General features: G+C 39.1%; 1 protein-coding gene across 1 annotated transcript in view; it reads right to left on the bottom strand.

Annotated features, from left to right (window-relative positions):
- Positions 1-17,193, bottom strand: part of SPAG17 (sperm associated antigen 17) — a 128,992-nt gene that overhangs the window by 25,633 nt on the left and 86,166 nt on the right. The window contains exons 23-30 of the mRNA XM_036235029.1: positions 16,102-16,260; positions 14,792-14,905; positions 12,562-12,737; positions 10,539-10,650; positions 7,832-8,010; positions 5,944-6,103; positions 1,675-1,892; positions 1,014-1,158 (exon numbers count right to left, since the gene is read on the bottom strand). Of these exons, the coding sequence (XP_036090922.1) occupies positions 1,014-1,158; positions 1,675-1,892; positions 5,944-6,103; positions 7,832-8,010; positions 10,539-10,650; positions 12,562-12,737; positions 14,792-14,905; positions 16,102-16,260 (1,263 nt within the window). The remainder of the gene's footprint in view (positions 1-1,013; positions 1,159-1,674; positions 1,893-5,943; positions 6,104-7,831; positions 8,011-10,538; positions 10,651-12,561; positions 12,738-14,791; positions 14,906-16,101; positions 16,261-17,193) is intronic.

Raw genomic sequence — 17,193 nt, 5'->3', positions numbered from 1 at the left:
CCGGCTCCCTGCGGGCGCGGGGAAGCCTCCGCGGCAACTCCTCTCGCGTCCTTTGACGTCCTGTTTTGTCCTCACTACTCGTTTTTATTTTGAGACATTGAAAACATCCAGAAAAGCATGAAGTATAAATCAACTACTCACATACTCACCAATCAAAATTAACATTGTCCATATTTTGTCGTATTTGCTTCAACACTTTTAATATGTATGTCGGAGGAAAATGGCAGATAAGGTCGAAGTTCACTTTCCTCCTCACTTCTGCATTTTCTTCTCTCGCAACGCGTTCGTATGCTTTTATATAAGTGTGTATCAAAAACGATGAGCAACGTGTCACGTGCTTTACACTGGTGTAGGTTATGTATCACTCTGCAGCATTCCGCACCTGCTTTTGTCACTTAACATTGACACTATGACTACTGGACTGATGAGTACCCCACTGAAAATGTAAAACGTTCTTTCGAGTTGGCATCACTATGTCAGCTTATTTGCACCCATAGAAATGTCTTCCTTCTATTGATGTAATTGTTCCCTTTCCCTTCCTCATAAACAACCCTCATCTTTATCTCCTAATCAGAACACAGTTTGGGTTCCTGCCTGAATCAGTGCTTTCTGAACAGATATATATATATAGATCTATCTATCTATCTATCTATCTATCTATCTATCTATCTATTTATATCATATATCTCTCAAACAAGTGCTCTTTGCCTCTTTTGCCTCTCACTTTGGCCTTTTCTTTTTATGTTAACAGTGCTGAAAATGGAAAAGGCACTATTACTATCCGTCAGCCACTAGAGCTCTTATCACTCTAGTGTCTGTTGAGGCTGAGGATAAAGAGCATGATAAGAGGGCCTTCTGGACCCCGCTTTGGACTGCATGAGTATTCTTCTGTCGACTGAGTTCTTCGAAAAATTATTTTTCTCATGTGTGTGTTCAAAAATCAGTGAGGTTCCTAGCTATCTTTTCGTAAAGATTTACAAAATACTGTCCTATACTAGAAAAATAAAACTTACATATTTCTTGATCTTCTGGAGGAATTACATGATCTTCATAAACTTGATAAAAGGTTGTGATTCTGGTACCGTCGGCGTGATCCACTATCCGAGTCCCATCTCTCGTTTCAACAATGACCACTTTGTCTTCTCGAGTCGTCATAACCTGAACAGACAGGGGTAGAGCGTGATCATTCCATCACGTGGTTAATCCTAAGCATGTTCATTTTTTACACTCTATCAAAAACCATCTAAATCCTGATGATTTACATGAGTGAAAGTTTTATCTCATCTACTTGGTCTGTTACAGTGACCCTGGGAGGCAGGCAATGATATCCCCATTTCGTAGACGAGGAAATTTAGGCTTACAGAAGTTAAGAAACTTGCTCGAGGTCACCCAGCAAAAGCCAGGGCTGGTGCCGGACTAAGACTGTTTCGACTTCAAAACTGATGCCTCTTCCACTGCCGCATGATACACTATGCTGGTCAAATAAACCACGCAAAGCTTTTATATTTGGGAGGATGGGTCCATCCATTCATCCACCCATTCACCTCTCCATCCACTACTTCCTAGTTAAAAAATAGTTATTGCAAATGTATCATTTGCCAGGCATTCTTGTATGTGTTGTTTCAGAATTCTAGCGATTTAGGAAGTTTTGCAATACGTAAGAGTTTGCTGTACCGTTCCACTGACGGGATCTTTGGCTTGAAAGGATAACAGCGGTGCCAAGCCCGCTATCCTTTCTGATCCTTTGGTGCCGATCCGATTCCCATCGGGTGTGGTCGTAAACCAGATGCCTGCGGGACCCTCCACGGGACTTCCTGTTTGAACTATTTCTGGGGGAGGTTCATGGATTTCATTCTTATGTGGCACTGGTAACTGATTTTTGTGACTTTTCCCTGTGGAAGTTCAAGTAAAATCAAACACAACAATATAACTATAATATCAATTATGTAAATCATTCATTGTTTTGATATAGTGTAAAGACATTGTGGTATAAAAATCCTAAGGTATACTCATCAATTATATTATTTCTCAAAGGGTAAAATATCAGGTAATAAATATTTTAATCTTGGCGCTTGACCCTTGGCTGGATTCTCATTACCTCCCTCCAAACATACATGTGGCATATATACAGTTCACTTTACGACACAATACCTGTTTTGGTCAATTTCTGTACACTTTCGAGTCTTCACTATAGTTCCCTGGATGCCAGATTTTGGATTCTGTGCCATGGGTTTTAAAGCCTACCTTTTCCTCTCATATATCTGTCCAACTTCCAGACTCCTTTTGACTTACTAGAATCTAGCATTTTACTAGATTTTTAACCTTTCAGTCTCCTGATTTTATTATTTTGTCAGGCATAGATAGGGAGCATCTCTCTTCAGCACTGAAGAACCTTATCAACTAGGCATATCCTTGGCCTCCCACTAGGGGAGAAGATTTATACAGTTTAATCACGACATTGATAATCATTTGATAATAACTCCCCCACCCCCTCCATTCCTCCCTGCCACCATCCATATGGAACCGGAAGATACCCTCTTGGAATTCTGTTAATAATATCTCTAACCTTCTATCTGAAGATTTACTCCATCTGTATAACTAATAATGAGTAATCTATAGATGAGATTTGCCAGTGTTATCAAGACTCAATCTAAATAAACTCAGACCCAGAAACAGATTGCAAGCGAAGACAGACAGGATCGTTAACCGGTAAGATCCTTCAGTTTCATACCATGAAATGTGTATTAGGGCATGGATCTTGGCTGGCCTAAGATGCAGGCTCAACTAACAGTGGGAACCAAAGAAGACATATATCAAGCTAAGCCTTTCCATTGCCTTCAGATAAATTTTGGATCTATTTATATTTCTAGAGCACTAAGAAAACAGAAAACTACACCTGTAGAAATGATTTAGAATGAAGCTGAGAGCCAAAGTGGCAAAAGTAATGAAAGAAAGGTTAAAGACCTCTAACATATGTTTAATCGGAATTTTAGGAGAGAAAGAAATGGATCCGAAATATTTGAAGAAATAATTATTGAGAACTTTTCAGAATCATTGAAAAATAATCTACAGATTCAAGCAGCACAATCTATTCTTACTTGTAAATAAAAAGAAATCCATTATTTATATCATATTGAAATTTTAATAAAAAAGAAAATATTTATAAGGCAGGTTATCTTCAAAGCAAGAACAATTAGACTGACAGCCAACTTTTCAACAGGGACATCAAAAGCAAAAAGAATATGGAGAGTTATTATTAATGTACAGAGATAAAATAACTGTCAATTTATAATTCTATAACCAGTGAAATTATCTTTCAAGAATGAGGACAACATAAAGATATTTTTCAGAAAATATCTGTTATACAATAAATACACTTAAACCTTCAGTTAAAAGATAAAAATTGGCGGTAAGAACATTCAAAAATCTGCTCCTTCATAAAATCAATGAGAACACTTGAAAAAAAATTATCAAAAGCAACCTTTTCAAAACTCTGAAAATAACCCAAAGAATTGCAACAATCTGAAGAACAATTTAAGAAAAACAGCTGAATCTCAGTAAGAAAAACTGCCTCATGGTGTTATAACTTGCTCTATTCCCATCCTTCCTCCTCTCTCATCTGCAGTTCCATAAAAAAAAAAAAAAAATGATAGCCCCCAAATCACGTAGCTGTGAAAACCAGCAGCAGAGCAGCTGCTGGAGGGAGCAGATGGGTCAGGAATTCTCCCGGAAAGCCTCGTTCCCAGAGAACTGTCATTGTTTGACTCATCTGAAATTCCCTGGAAATCCCTACCCTGACCTGAGTCAGAGCTCACTCACTGTCTTTTTCTGGAGATCTCGTTCAAACAATCATTGGCAACTGTTTGTTTACAATGTGGCTGCCTGAGGCAGCAATAATAGTTGGGGTGAGCAAGAGCTCGCCAAAAAATTTTAAAGGAAAACCTAGAGCATGAGATGTCCACTGGGGGCTTCGAAACATTTTGACATTTGTGTGGGAATCTAGAAACAATATGCACATGCAAGACTGTACTCATGCCCAGGAAGGACCTGAGAAACACCAAATCTCTCACCTCTAGCTGACCTTGAGACTAAGGCTAGAGTCTAAACCACCAGAGTGATGAAGGTGTTCCCCAGGAAGCACACAAAGATCTTGGTAAAGGCTGGGAGACTCTTTGGTTTGAGGCATTTAGGGAAATCTCTGTCCAATCACTGTCTGACCACTAAGCTCACTGAGCAGAGATTTTGATGGCCACATAAGATATAGGAAACAGACTACAGAATAAGTCCAGGACAGTCTCGGCACAGCAATAACAGTAGCAACAACAAATCCTGTAGGTGGAGAAACTAGAATGGCTACAGACAGACAATAACAGCGTTGGCAAGGGTGCGAAGAAGTTGGAAGCCTCATTCATTGCTGGCAAGAATGTAAAAATAGTGCAGCTGCTTTGGACAACATTTTGTCAGGTCCTCAAAATACTGAAGACGGAGTGACTATATCACCCAGCAATTCCACTCCTATGAAAATGTTCATAGCAACTTTATCTGTAATTTCCCAAAAGTGGAAACAACCCAGATGTCCATCGATTTATGAATGGATAAACAAAATGTGATATATCCATACAATGGAGTACTATTCAACTGTAAAAACGAAGTATTGATACATGCAACGACAAAGATTAACCTTGAAAACATTATGCTAAAAGAAGCCAGTCACAAAGGCTACATATTGTATGTTTCCATTATATTAAATGTCTAGAACATGTAAATGTACAGAAATAGTGCTGTAGTGGTCCCAAGGTGCAGAGGCACCAGGAGGTGAAGTGAGGAGTGGCTGCTGATGGGTACCGGTTTTTGGGAGGGGCGTGATGGAAATGTTATGAAGTACATAATGGAGGTGGTTGCCCAACTCTGCGAAATACTAAAACTGTTTACTTTAATAGGTGAATATTATGGTATGTTAATTATATCTTAATGAAGCTGGTATTAAAATATAACTCATGGAATGATGCTAACACAATACACTGAAGTAAAGTAATAGCCACGAATGCTTATATTAGGAAAGAAGAAAGCCTAAAAGTTAGTGAACCACCTTAGATAGATAACAAAGAACAGCAAAATAAACTGAAAAAACTGTGAGAGACTTTCTGTTTTTGCCAGATAGGTTGCAGCAAGAGTTGTGACTCTTTTCATTCTGGAAATCACTGAAGCAATAAAAACAACAACAAAAAATCCAGAAATTGCACTTGTAGAAAAACTAGGGAGACCCTCAGACTCCGACTGGACTACCAAAAGCGCAGCCGAGGAGGGGGCCCGCCGAGATGGATGTGAGAGAGCTGCTGGGATGAACGAGGTGCAGGCGCATGTAGCTGCTCGCAGGTCTCGGAACTTTTCAACAGTCACTGCTCTAAAAGGCCAGGATCCCGTTCCAGAAGAAACCTGTGCAGGTAGAACCCGAAATGACTAGAGCAGGACCCCGAACGAAATGGAAATATTCTCCTCCCTGATATAAAGAGACACCTCTCTGATACAGAGAAAGCTCGTGGGTTCACCCTCTTCCTTTCCTGCTTTGTAAGTTGCTGTTGGAGGACCTCATGCCTGGAGCCGATGTGGCCTTCTTGCAGCTCTGAGGGAAATGTCAAGAGAACCACAGAGATGCCTGCTCAGAACCTTGACACGGATACGCTCACCAACCCTAAAACGGCAGCGCAGCCAGCAGAGCGAATGTGTGTAATGACCTGAGAAAATGTTACTTGTTTCTTACTAAGAGAAAAAAAGCAATTCAAGAAACAGTATGTAATGCAGGGATTCCAACTAAAATTCATATATATATATACATACATACGAATAGATTTATAAAAAGATGAGAACTATAATAATGATCTCAAACATTTATTAAACACCTGAATTTATTATCCATTAAAAATCGAAAGCCTTCATTATTACCTTTCTTTGTGATGACAGTCTCCGATGGCGCCGTTTCTGATTTTTGCTGAGAAACCGAGTCCATCATATCTCCACTGTGAGGGCTTAGTGGCATTTCAGCAGGGGGACAAACAGGCCCTGAATTGCAACTACTGCTCACAGTGCCATCCGCAAAGAGAATCTGAAGGAAAAGCAAAAGTCCAGTGTTCTCAGAGGCAAGGAAGAGACTGGTTAACAATACGGTCTGTCAAACTGAAATAGGTGGGAAAATAATCCAAAAAAAGCTATTTGCAGATTTCCAGACTTGGCATCACAGAACATATCACAGAAGGATGGATTCGGAGCTCAGAGAAAAGAGCTCGATCAATCAGCACAACAGTACTTCCTTTTCTATTTGTCTTTAATTTGTTTTCTTTTTTATTTCCTCTCTTTTGTTAGATTGACTTGTTTTAGGTTTTTCTCTTTTTTACCCATCCTTTATATAACTGGGGAATTATCCACTGTTTCAATTTTTCTAAAGACTACATTGAAAATTTTATCCCATATTTAAATATTTAGTTCTATCAGTATCCATCTAGTACGCACAGTATTTGGAGGTGCTATGGCTACATCATCTATCAGTATCAGTATTTATGGCCTCCCAATGAACACGACGAGACCCATTGGCGATGATGCTAGTGAGAAGCCTAACGTCTGTTTGGTTCTTATTCTGTTATAGGCAACTGGTTTCTTCAGGAAGCTTTTGGGATTGTTTGTCTACGCAGTCCTAACATTGCACCAGCACATATCTAAATGATCTTCTAAAAATAATTAGTATCAATCCTGGTTGGCACTCGGTGGTCCCGTTTAATCTAAAGTAATTGTTTTAGGCTCTGGGAACATTTTCTATATTATTTCTTCTATTATTTTCCTCCTATTGTTCCCCCTCGCCATTTTCTTCTGCTGGAAATTCTATCACACAGATCCCTTTTCCACGTCTCTTAACTTCTCTCTCCCTCACAATCCGCCCCCTCCCCCAACAATTTCTCACAATTGTTCTCTTAATATCTAAGAACTCTTGATTTTTCTACATAGCAAGTTTTAAACATTGTTATCTTATGGACTGTGAACCTCTTAAGTCTCTGTTAATATTACTTTAACTCACTTTCAAGTTTTTACTTTAACTATGTACTCTTATTTTTAGGTGCTATTCCTTTAATTTATTGAGTTGTGTACTTTCACAGGGCTATTTTTGTCTCCAAGGCTGCTGACTCCTGGGTGCCTGGTCCTGGTTCCCACCGAGGACCCCTTCTCGCTCAGTGGGGCACCGTCGGTCGCAGGGGATCCTTCCCGTGACTGCCATGGAAGGAGGGAGCAGAGCCCGTGGCTTCTGCATATTAAGGTTGCTGCCTCCCACTCTCCAGGTAGCAGCGAGGTACCCGGGGCGCTGCCCCGATTTCTAAGCCCAGAGCTCCATCGGTGAAACACCTGTGTTGGAACTCCCGTTTTTTAAAAATTTTGCTGCAGGTTTTTAACGATATGTTTTAAACTTTGCTCTTACTTCTCCATCAGTCTGATCTCACCTGACTTGCATTTTCTAGGAATTCTCCCAATCCCCTGACACATTTTGCTGTTCTCCAATACTGTTATGAATTTACTATTTAAAAGCATTTTTCTATTATTTTAAGATGCCTTGAGAGAGAAAGAGAGAAACACTGTGTTTGGCCCATAATCCTGGCTCTTACCGAGAATAAGTTTATTTGTATCCTGTATTGCACAGTATGTTTTTTTTTTCTAACTTTACTATTCTTTGTCCTTTTAAAGTGTCATTCCATTTCAAATGAGTCATTCCTCTTCCATGTCACAGCGCTGTTCCTTACCCACAGCTTGTTTGCAGCAGGAAAGAGTAAAAGCTAAAACGTTCGTTTACCTGAGTGGATCCGTCCAGCATGTATTTGACCACAGTGCCTTGACTGGTGACAACTCTCGATGCCTCCTGCTCCACTGGTGGCATCACCGCTCTGTAGAACTCATAGTGCTTCACCTTCTGGGGGTAGCTCTGTCGAACTATGATGTCCCAAGTGGGTGCCTCGTCCATAACATATTTATCTCAAAAAAATAATTAAAAAAAAAGACTTACTGTGCTGGGCAATGCTATGTGGCTAGGATTTTATCTTCTTGCCCTATTTTCTTTCATTCTTTTGTCTCTACATGAATAATAGGCCAGTTTCCATGTATGACAGAAGGCCCAGGGGACTGTTTCTTTGCTGCCTTTGCTGCGGGTACTGAATGGTACCTTTTTCCTACGTAAGCCATTCTCTCCAGTGAAGGCCAGGACATCAGGACATCCCAGGGCAAAGTTAGAAAGGACAATTATGTTGTATTAGATGTTCCCTTTTCTCCCCTTGGGTACTTTCCTCTCATCTCTGAGTAAGCACCCACCCCTGGGCACGCGCAATGCTCTCCTAGGGCCCCCTGGTTGCCTGGAGCCCAAGGGGAAGCCACTCACTCAGGCCTGCCCTTCCTAAACCATTCGTCATCTCTCTAAGTTAACATAATCCCCTCATTTCTAACCAAATCCAGACTTTTCGCAGGGTGCTACTCTTAAGCTGGCAATCAAGGAGAAAAGCGCACTAAAAATTCCTTCAAAAGAAAGTACTATTATTGAGAATTTCTGGCACATAGTAGCTAATAGGTTTACTAAATAGTTACTAACTACATAATTTCCTCTTCGCAATTTATAAAGTGGTTTGTTAACATGTAATGGTGGCATTTAAAGGACTATATCAGGCTGGTGGGAAAATATTTTGGAATAACAGATATCTCTCAAGTGACGGAAGTAATCATGATAATAAAATAATAAACATTTATTGAGATATTTCTATATGTTAAATGCTTTATAGGTGTGTTTCATTCAGCCCAACTAAACGACCCTTGAGGATAGATACTTTCACTTCCCTGGGTCTTCAGGTGAATCAATGCCATCTTGGAAGGGTTGTAACTTCTCCAAGGCCACACAGTCAGTAAGTGCGCAGAGCTGGCATTTGAACCAGGTTTCTGGAATACTATGTTCCAGATTACAAAATATTTTCTCATTTAATACTTATAACAACCATGTTTAGTATAGGATGTTACTCTATAAATGAAATTCAGGTAGAGAGGGGTTGTTACTTGTCAAGATCATCCAGGAAAGAACTCAAGTCGGATCTCTTTCTTATACCACATGACCTCTCTTTCTATGTCCAAGGCTGATTCTGATGAAGCTATCGCTGCTTTGGTACTTATGTTGTAATTATGTTCAGACTTGAATTAGGATATTCATAATATGTGGAAGATTCTAAAAATATTATGTGTCCCAGGCAGTCATTATTAACCACGTTGTCTACCCAGACTAGATAATGAAAGTAACAGAAAGATGACAGGTAAAACACATACTAACCTGGGGTTTGATAATAGGGTCAAGCAAATAAGCAATCAAACAAAATATCCTTGAACTTAAAAACAATATCCCTTTCAAGATGCTCATAGCATCTGAGACTTTGGAAAGACCCTTAGCGGCCATCAGTCTTATAGCACACACAGTGGGTCTCGTCATGAAGAACTTGGACCACTAGGAATCCTTGGAAGTGGACATAAGGGTCCATAGTCTATTTTTAATAATTTGGAAAGCAAAATGAAAAGCAAAATCAAGATGAAACAGATCAACTACAACATTTCATTTCCTCTCATTTGGCTGGCAGGTAAATATGACATTGAAGTATTTTAATTGACATATTCCTTCCCTTTGATACATTTTTCAAACATGAATACATTAAGAATTATAATAAAAAGGATATTTGGTTGTGAAAAAAATCAGAATCCACTAATGTAACATTTATCAGATGAAAAAAGCATGGCCCAGAGACCACAGAGTGAGTTAGAACTCAGGTCCTGGTGCAAGGCTTGCTTTTTTGCATCTCCCTAATTCAAATGCACAGTGGGTCTGCATTTAAATAATACTCAAATCCAATCACCAATGTGAATGGCCCATCAATTAATTAGAGAAGTCCTACTTTGACTTACTTATCTTCATAGGTTAGGAGCCATGTACAGAATCAACAGAAATAACAGGCTCCATAAAATTACCTACCAACACATGGGAACTGGGCTGGGTTTCTTCATCCCCTGGATCTACGTTATTTCTACCTACTTCACCCCACTGTCCTTTGCTTTGGTCAGAACAGCAGAGTACTGTGCTGTGGCCCTTTGTAGAGGGAGGAAAACAGGACCACACAGGACTTGTTATGATCACTTGCTCTGCCATTGCTGGACCAAGAATGGCATATTATCTCTGCCACTATAACTGGACTGACCTTGGGAAAGTTACTGAAACTCCAAAGCCTCAATTTCTTTATTTTGTAAAATGGAGTAATTAGGACTTAGCTTATAGTAGTTGCATTTTGTCACGTATGGTAAGTACTTAGTGCCTGGCTCACAGTAAGTGTCCCAAAATGGCTATTTTATTATTAGCCTATTGTTCATTATCAACAGCAAGTCTGTTTAACTGGCAGGAACATACACAATTGCAATAGTGATTTAACTGTTTTCCGTATGACATACCCCTCTTGCCTCCCTGCCCCACCCCACCTAGTACTTACCTTGCCCAATGAAGGTCACTAGGAGCCCACTGGGGCAAGACACATTCAGATTTTGGAAGGTAGGGACATAAACAGCCTCCTCTAAGACTGGTTCTTCTAAGACTACTTCTTCCTGTGAATAATTTAACATGTGAATGATTGTTTGTCATTTTCTAAGTGAGTTATTGATCTGTCATGACTGAGAAAGCACTTGCTGAGTGCTCAGAATACGACTTGTCCAGGGCTAGTGGGTCCTGCAATGGAGCGTGTGAGGGTGCATGAGTCTCCACCTTTGTACGACTTGTATCCGAGCTGCAGAATGGCACGCAGACACGTGAAATGGTTAAATGACAATACCAGATGGTCGGCGCAACTCTCCTCAGACGACCGAGCTATCAAAGCCAATGACAATAATCAGGAAAGGATCGCGGAGTGGGACTTGAGTTAAACCTGGAGAGATGCCTCCGTTTGCAAGTGCAGGTGTAAGGGCCGACCAACATCCTTACTACCTTCTTGTCTAATGCTTATGCTTTGAATGCTAGTCATGTGCTGTTAGGATATGCGTCCTTATTTTTCTATAATGAGCATGCATTGCTCTTGTAGTAATTAAAACAAAAGAATACAACAGACAATTAAAAAGTTATTTATAAATTAATGAGGGTTTGGGTGTGTCTACTTAAAAATCCTAATTAATTTTATGCTAAGACTGGGTCCCTTGCTAGGTTACATATACTCCAGAAGGAAAGTTATGTGGTCACCTCCAACCAATACTAACGATGATTATGTAAGGTCTTCTAATGGACTCTCTTTTGTTAGCCACTAAAATCATTCCAACTGATCTCCATTGCTGGATTTGTAGTTTATTCCAACTAGTTTTCTATTATTGATCATTTATGTTGTTCTGCTCTTGTTATTAACAGAATAAAATCTGAAAATCGATTAAAAACACAAAGCAACAAAGCAAAATTCAGAGGAGAAAGCTTATGGACTTCTGTAAAATGAACAATAATGCTCAGAGTTGAACCTGCCACATCGAGTCTACACAAAACCAGTCATCATCCCCACCCTTCCATTACTGTCAATTATAAAAATGTTGGGTGAACTGATTGGTTTGCTATGAAATTGCTTTTGGTCAAGATAATAAATTACCTGGGATTGTTACACTCAACATTTGAACATTTTAGTTAACAAGGGTCAAGTGTCCTGGCTTCAGAAAACTCACCTCGTATAGCTACGTAAATATATACGGTGAAGAGGCTAAGTAACGTTCATTCATAACTTTTAAAGGGTCAGGGTCTGGAATACAGGTCCCTGATCATTTTTAACACTTTTCTTTTCTTCTAATAAGTTGGATATTTATACATAGTACAAACTGAACAACTGTGCTAGTAATACCAAGACTCCAGACTCGATCAGTGGTTTCCTTCCTATACTTCTTTTAGAACCTCCTTTGATTTGTATTCTTCCATTAGGCAAATGGTTAGAGGTAAAGCGTGTGTGTGTGTGTGTGTGTGTGTGTGTGTGTGTGTGTGTGTGTGTTTGCATTTGATGAACAGTTGGAGGTAGAGAGTGGAGGTAGAGCCCTTTCACCAGAAGTGGACTCCGTCTTGTTGAATTCTTAACGTGTCAGCATCTACGCCCAAGTCTACCAAATGGAAGTGCTTCCACTAGAGATGCTCCTCGTCCAACTGTTATCTCGATGGAACTAAATAAAGTATTTAAAGTAAGAAATGGTAGGAACTTGACCAACCAAAAGCAAAGAACGGCCAAGAAGGGGGGTGGAAAAAAGGTTGCACTAGTCATTGCGAGTTTAGAATGAATGACCTGAGAGAGTATGTGACAATATGTCTCCTGGTGCGGGACTCCAACCCCTGTGGGCAAATCTCTTCTTGTCCATTCAAAATTGAAACCTCAAGGGATGTTAATGCATCTGCACAATAAAATGCATGCACTGTAATTACCCTGCTGATGTAACTCATAATTATTAAACCGTCGACACTAAGGAAGAAGCAGAGTTTGGGAATCCATGGCAAGGCCCATTCACCTTTTTTTCTTCTTCTTTTGGGTGCTCCTCTTCTTTAAGAGAGTCTTTGGGTTTTTCTTTGCCTTTTGTTTTCCCTTTTCCTTTGGCTTGAGGAACAGGCACTATCACGGGAATTACTGTGGGCGTCAGTGCTGACGGAATAGTCAACATTGCTTCCAAATCGGGGTCGTTGTCCTCTATAAACAGAAAAAGGAGAAAACCGGAGAATCAGAGATTTATATTTGATATGCCTGTTAAATAAAATTTACACCTCATTTATACAAGTCAATAATTTATACTGCGCCGAATATAATTTATCAGTTGGATAGATTTCAGGGGTTAATATAGTTGATTCGAAAATCAGGATTGTAGACAAAATATTTGAGGTCCTTAATTCAAAGGTATATTTGCTTGAGTTATTATTTCACATTCTTGTCTTCCTTTCTGGATTGGGAGTTCCTAACCATAGGTTAGTGACCATCTCTTCATTTAATTGAGACATATTTATTGAGAAACTCTTATATGCAAATGTTCGAAGCAGCAGGAAATAACGAAACAAGTATATAAAAGAACTTATGAAGCCAAAATAGTCAAAATAGGATCTGCACTCTAATAGCTTTGATACAAGGACATATTAGATAGGACCATAAGGGATACAAATAAGGACATTTGGAAAATAAAGAATTTTTTTCTGGCTGAGATGATACAAAAAGTCTTCTTGTAGAAGGTCGATTTCATCTGGGGTGTTAAGGACTGTCAGAATTCTAACAGGAGTGCTGATCTGTGGAGGAAAGATGTCGGGAGCTCCTGGGCACCCCTGACATCCTGAATTCTCCTCTCCTCTGGGTTCTGGGCTGGCACTCTTAGCTGGATCTCCTCTTACTTCTCTGCTGATTTTTTTCTCAGTCTCCTTTACTGATTCTTCCTCTTTTGTCAATCCCTTAAATGCCATCAGGTCCCAGAGGTTTTTCCCTTATCACTACACAATGATAGATGTCCTAGGCTCTGGCTTCGCATGATAATTACTCACGGAACAAACAAACAATGAACAAACAAACAAACAAAAACACCTTGATCTACTGACTCAGACTCTCTGGGGATAAGGCCCAGGCATTTATTATCTGCAATATAAAAATTTTCAAAAGCAGTACTTATAAACCTGTATGTTCATTTAAGGATTAAATCAAGAATAAAAAAACAGCAGTGACATAATTAATAGAGTAGAGTGTAAATATCTTAATCTAAAATAATGATAACCTATGACCAGAGGGGATAGGTTCTTTCAGTAACCATGTGTGATAATAATTTTTAATATATAATTTGCTAGGCACCAAATGATTTTTCCAAGTGCTGATTTAAAAACAAATCAAATAGAAAATTAAATGACAAAACCCCAAACAAAGCAAAAATACTAACCAACCTAATGGACTCTCTAACTCCCTAGAATACAACATGGGGCGGAAGATAAGACACACGGTTATAAGGATCCCTGCAGATGTTTTCTCTGCAGAAGTGGAACTCTACGGTAAGGCAGGTAACTGGGGCACCATCATTTTTAAGACTGTGGAGCACAGGGATTGTCTCGTGATTTTGTAAAGCTTTCTTCCTTTCTTTCTTTTTTAATCTGTTGTGGTTAGGTCCCTGTAAAATGCATGGGAACCCACAAGATTCCCTAATTAGTTCTTGGTAAAGTGACATATTATTTTGTGGTTTGGAAGGAAATAGCTTCCAGTTGGAGAATTTGTTTATTAAAAGTGGGGTAAAGAAATCCTTCACGACGTCCAATGAATCGCTCCTTTAAGACTCATGTTCTGAAGCACACCGAGCAGTTCTATGATGACAGGATTCATAAAAATGGGATTCTCTAGAAGACCTAGAGGAGTCCTTGGCAAATCGTGCTTTCTTTGGCACAAACTAATAGACTTATTTTCATGGGCTAGATAACTGAATTATATGAGTGTGTGTGTGTGTGTGTGTGTGTGTGTGTGTGTATAATCTGATACATATATGTGATTATAAGATTATATATGATAAATAGTTTTGAAGCCCTGTTATTTTCTCTGTATGAAAGGTTATATATGTACATGTACGTACATACATGCGTATCTGCGTACGCACACTCATACATGTTCCCACTCTTCGGGAAACGAGGGGCATTAAATCAGAACATGTTTATCGACAAGTGAGCAGTCTGAGGATGGGCAGACACCCTCGGCCATGGGACACTTAGCCTTCCCGTCGTGTGTTTCACCTGGTGCCATTCCACTTGATCCATAGTAACTTATTGAGAGGCAGATTCCATTCTCCAAGGTGGCAGAAAAAGATCCAAACTTGCTGACAGCTTTATTCTTGGGATGTGTTATTCCTGAAAAATAAAATGGAATCGAGGACATTTCCAGTTTATTAAAAGGAAATGTAAGCATTTTTCAGTGCAAGGTGAGAATCACCTAAATATATAAAAAATATGAATATGATTAAGTAAATTATGATATATATGTATATACCAATGAATTAACATGAAATCATTTTAAAAGCTTGTTTTCAAAGAATATTGAATGAATAATAAAATGCTCATGATGATAAAGTAAGAAATACATTGTGAATAGTTGTTACTGGCGGGATGGTAGAATTATCGGTAACTGTTATCTTCTTTAAATATTCCTGTATTTCCCGATGTTTTCTAATAAACCATATATTTTTATATCAGACAAAACAAAGAAAAATAATTTTAAAATGTCTGTTTTAAGTTCTTGGGTATATCCAAACTTGTCCAACATTGTGCTTTTATTTCGAGTTTGGAAAATACTGTGACCACAACTAATTAGCAAGATCAGTGATTGATCTTATCACTAATCTGAGGCTAAAACACTTTATGAATTAACTCATCTCTTTTTCCAGGTATAACCCACATCACATCACAAGAAGCAATTAACTTCCCCAGGGGCTGTGGCCTGGAGATGTTAAGTGGTGTCGTCAGGGAGTTTCACGGTCTGTAATCAGTGGACATCCACTAGGAAGTCTCATTTACAAGCAGGCAGAGACCCTCACAGCCAAGGTTAGGATTTTTCTCTTGTCTTTGAAACTTAAGAAATTTGACACTCCAGGGAGAACTAGGTAATAAAGAGAGCAAAGAGAGAAACCCCATCATTCGCAATGAGTATTGGAGGGAATCAGTTAATGAGGGCCTGGGTCCTGGAGACCGCACTTGATACAAGCACATAAAATAAAATTTAGGCCGGAATGGAAATTGCAAACTCAGTGTTGCTACATAAAGGCAGCGAGGCTGGGTAGACTCTGTATGACAACTAGAATCAAGAGCTGGGTGCCCAGAGGGGACAAAATCAAGTAGGTGGCCCGCTATAGATGGGCTACACATACAATGGTCTACTCGGTACATAGGGAAAGCGTGTATAAGCTGAATGGCAAAAAAACACTTCAGTTACCGTCGGGAACAATCACACACGCTAAGTGCAAGGAATGCGTGTGCGTTTCCACTGCGTGGATGCGTTGGACGCCTCGCTGAAGTATTAACCCCACTGCTACGAGGATGCTGCTGCTTACCCGTTTTAAGGTTTTGTTCTTCTGGACTTTCTTCTTTCTTGTCTTCTGAAGAATAGCCCTCTTCTTTATTTTCCCTTTTTACAATTTCCTTAGGGTCTTTTAAATGAATTATAAAATTGTGTTTGTCCTTTTTCACTTTCATTTTGATAAAAGTCGAGCCTGGAGAAGAATCATGGGGTAGAAGATGGGCTGGTCATGATGCCCCGTTAAGGTCCTCGACAAGTCATCTCAACGACACAGCATAGAACTCGAGCCGGGGAAAGGAAACACCTAGGGCTGTAACCATTTTTATAAAAAGACACCTAAAGGAGTAAAGTGAGGGTGGAGTTCCAGGAATAAATGGCAGGTGGACCAGAGAGACGATTGCAGCTGCTCTACTCAAATCTCAAACCAATCACGGAAGAGAGAATAAGTTAGCTGAGGCTAACACCTACCTATGCTCAACTTTATGATTAATTTCACAGTTAATGTGAAAGGGTTTTGCAACTTATAAAGAGTTAACTACACATTGGTTACAGTAGTTACATTGTTAGTAAAAACGAGTAAGAATTTTCCTAACGATACATTCTCTGACTCACTTTTGTCTCTCTCTCAGCATTTTCCTTCCATTTTTAACCCAGTATTTTCTTTTCAAGTTTGATTGAACTATCATCTCTCAAAATTGATAGGTTTAGAATAAAAATACTGTATTTATTATGAATCATCTGAAACTTAGATGTTATATGTCTATGCAAATCGTCATAAGAGTGAAAAACAGGCATCGAAAATACTATTACAAATACCATTATAAAATTTGGGTTCAGTGCTTTTCTCTAATATGTAATTGCACACTATACCCAGGGATGACATTCAAATATTAAATATTAACACATATTAGAATATAAATGTGTACTTACTTATTAATAAAAATCTCATTCATGGTTTAGATAAACAAACCTTATATAGTAAAACAGTCTGGCATTTGCTCTATTGTACCACAAGCCAGTCTTTAAATAACATAAATAATTTGCAGGCCTTTTGATTTTAAAAATCACTGGTGTGACGCTTTGTTCAATGGTGGCGGTTACTACTAATGATGCTTCCACTTGAGTC

This window comes from Rousettus aegyptiacus, unplaced genomic scaffold, assembly GCF_014176215.1.
Source record: "Rousettus aegyptiacus isolate mRouAeg1 unplaced genomic scaffold, mRouAeg1.p scaffold_m13_p_17, whole genome shotgun sequence".
Lineage (NCBI taxonomy): Eukaryota > Metazoa > Chordata > Mammalia > Chiroptera > Pteropodidae > Rousettus > Rousettus aegyptiacus.
The sequence above is the reverse complement of the archived record's forward strand: the minus strand, read 5'-3'. Positions and strand labels throughout refer to the sequence as shown.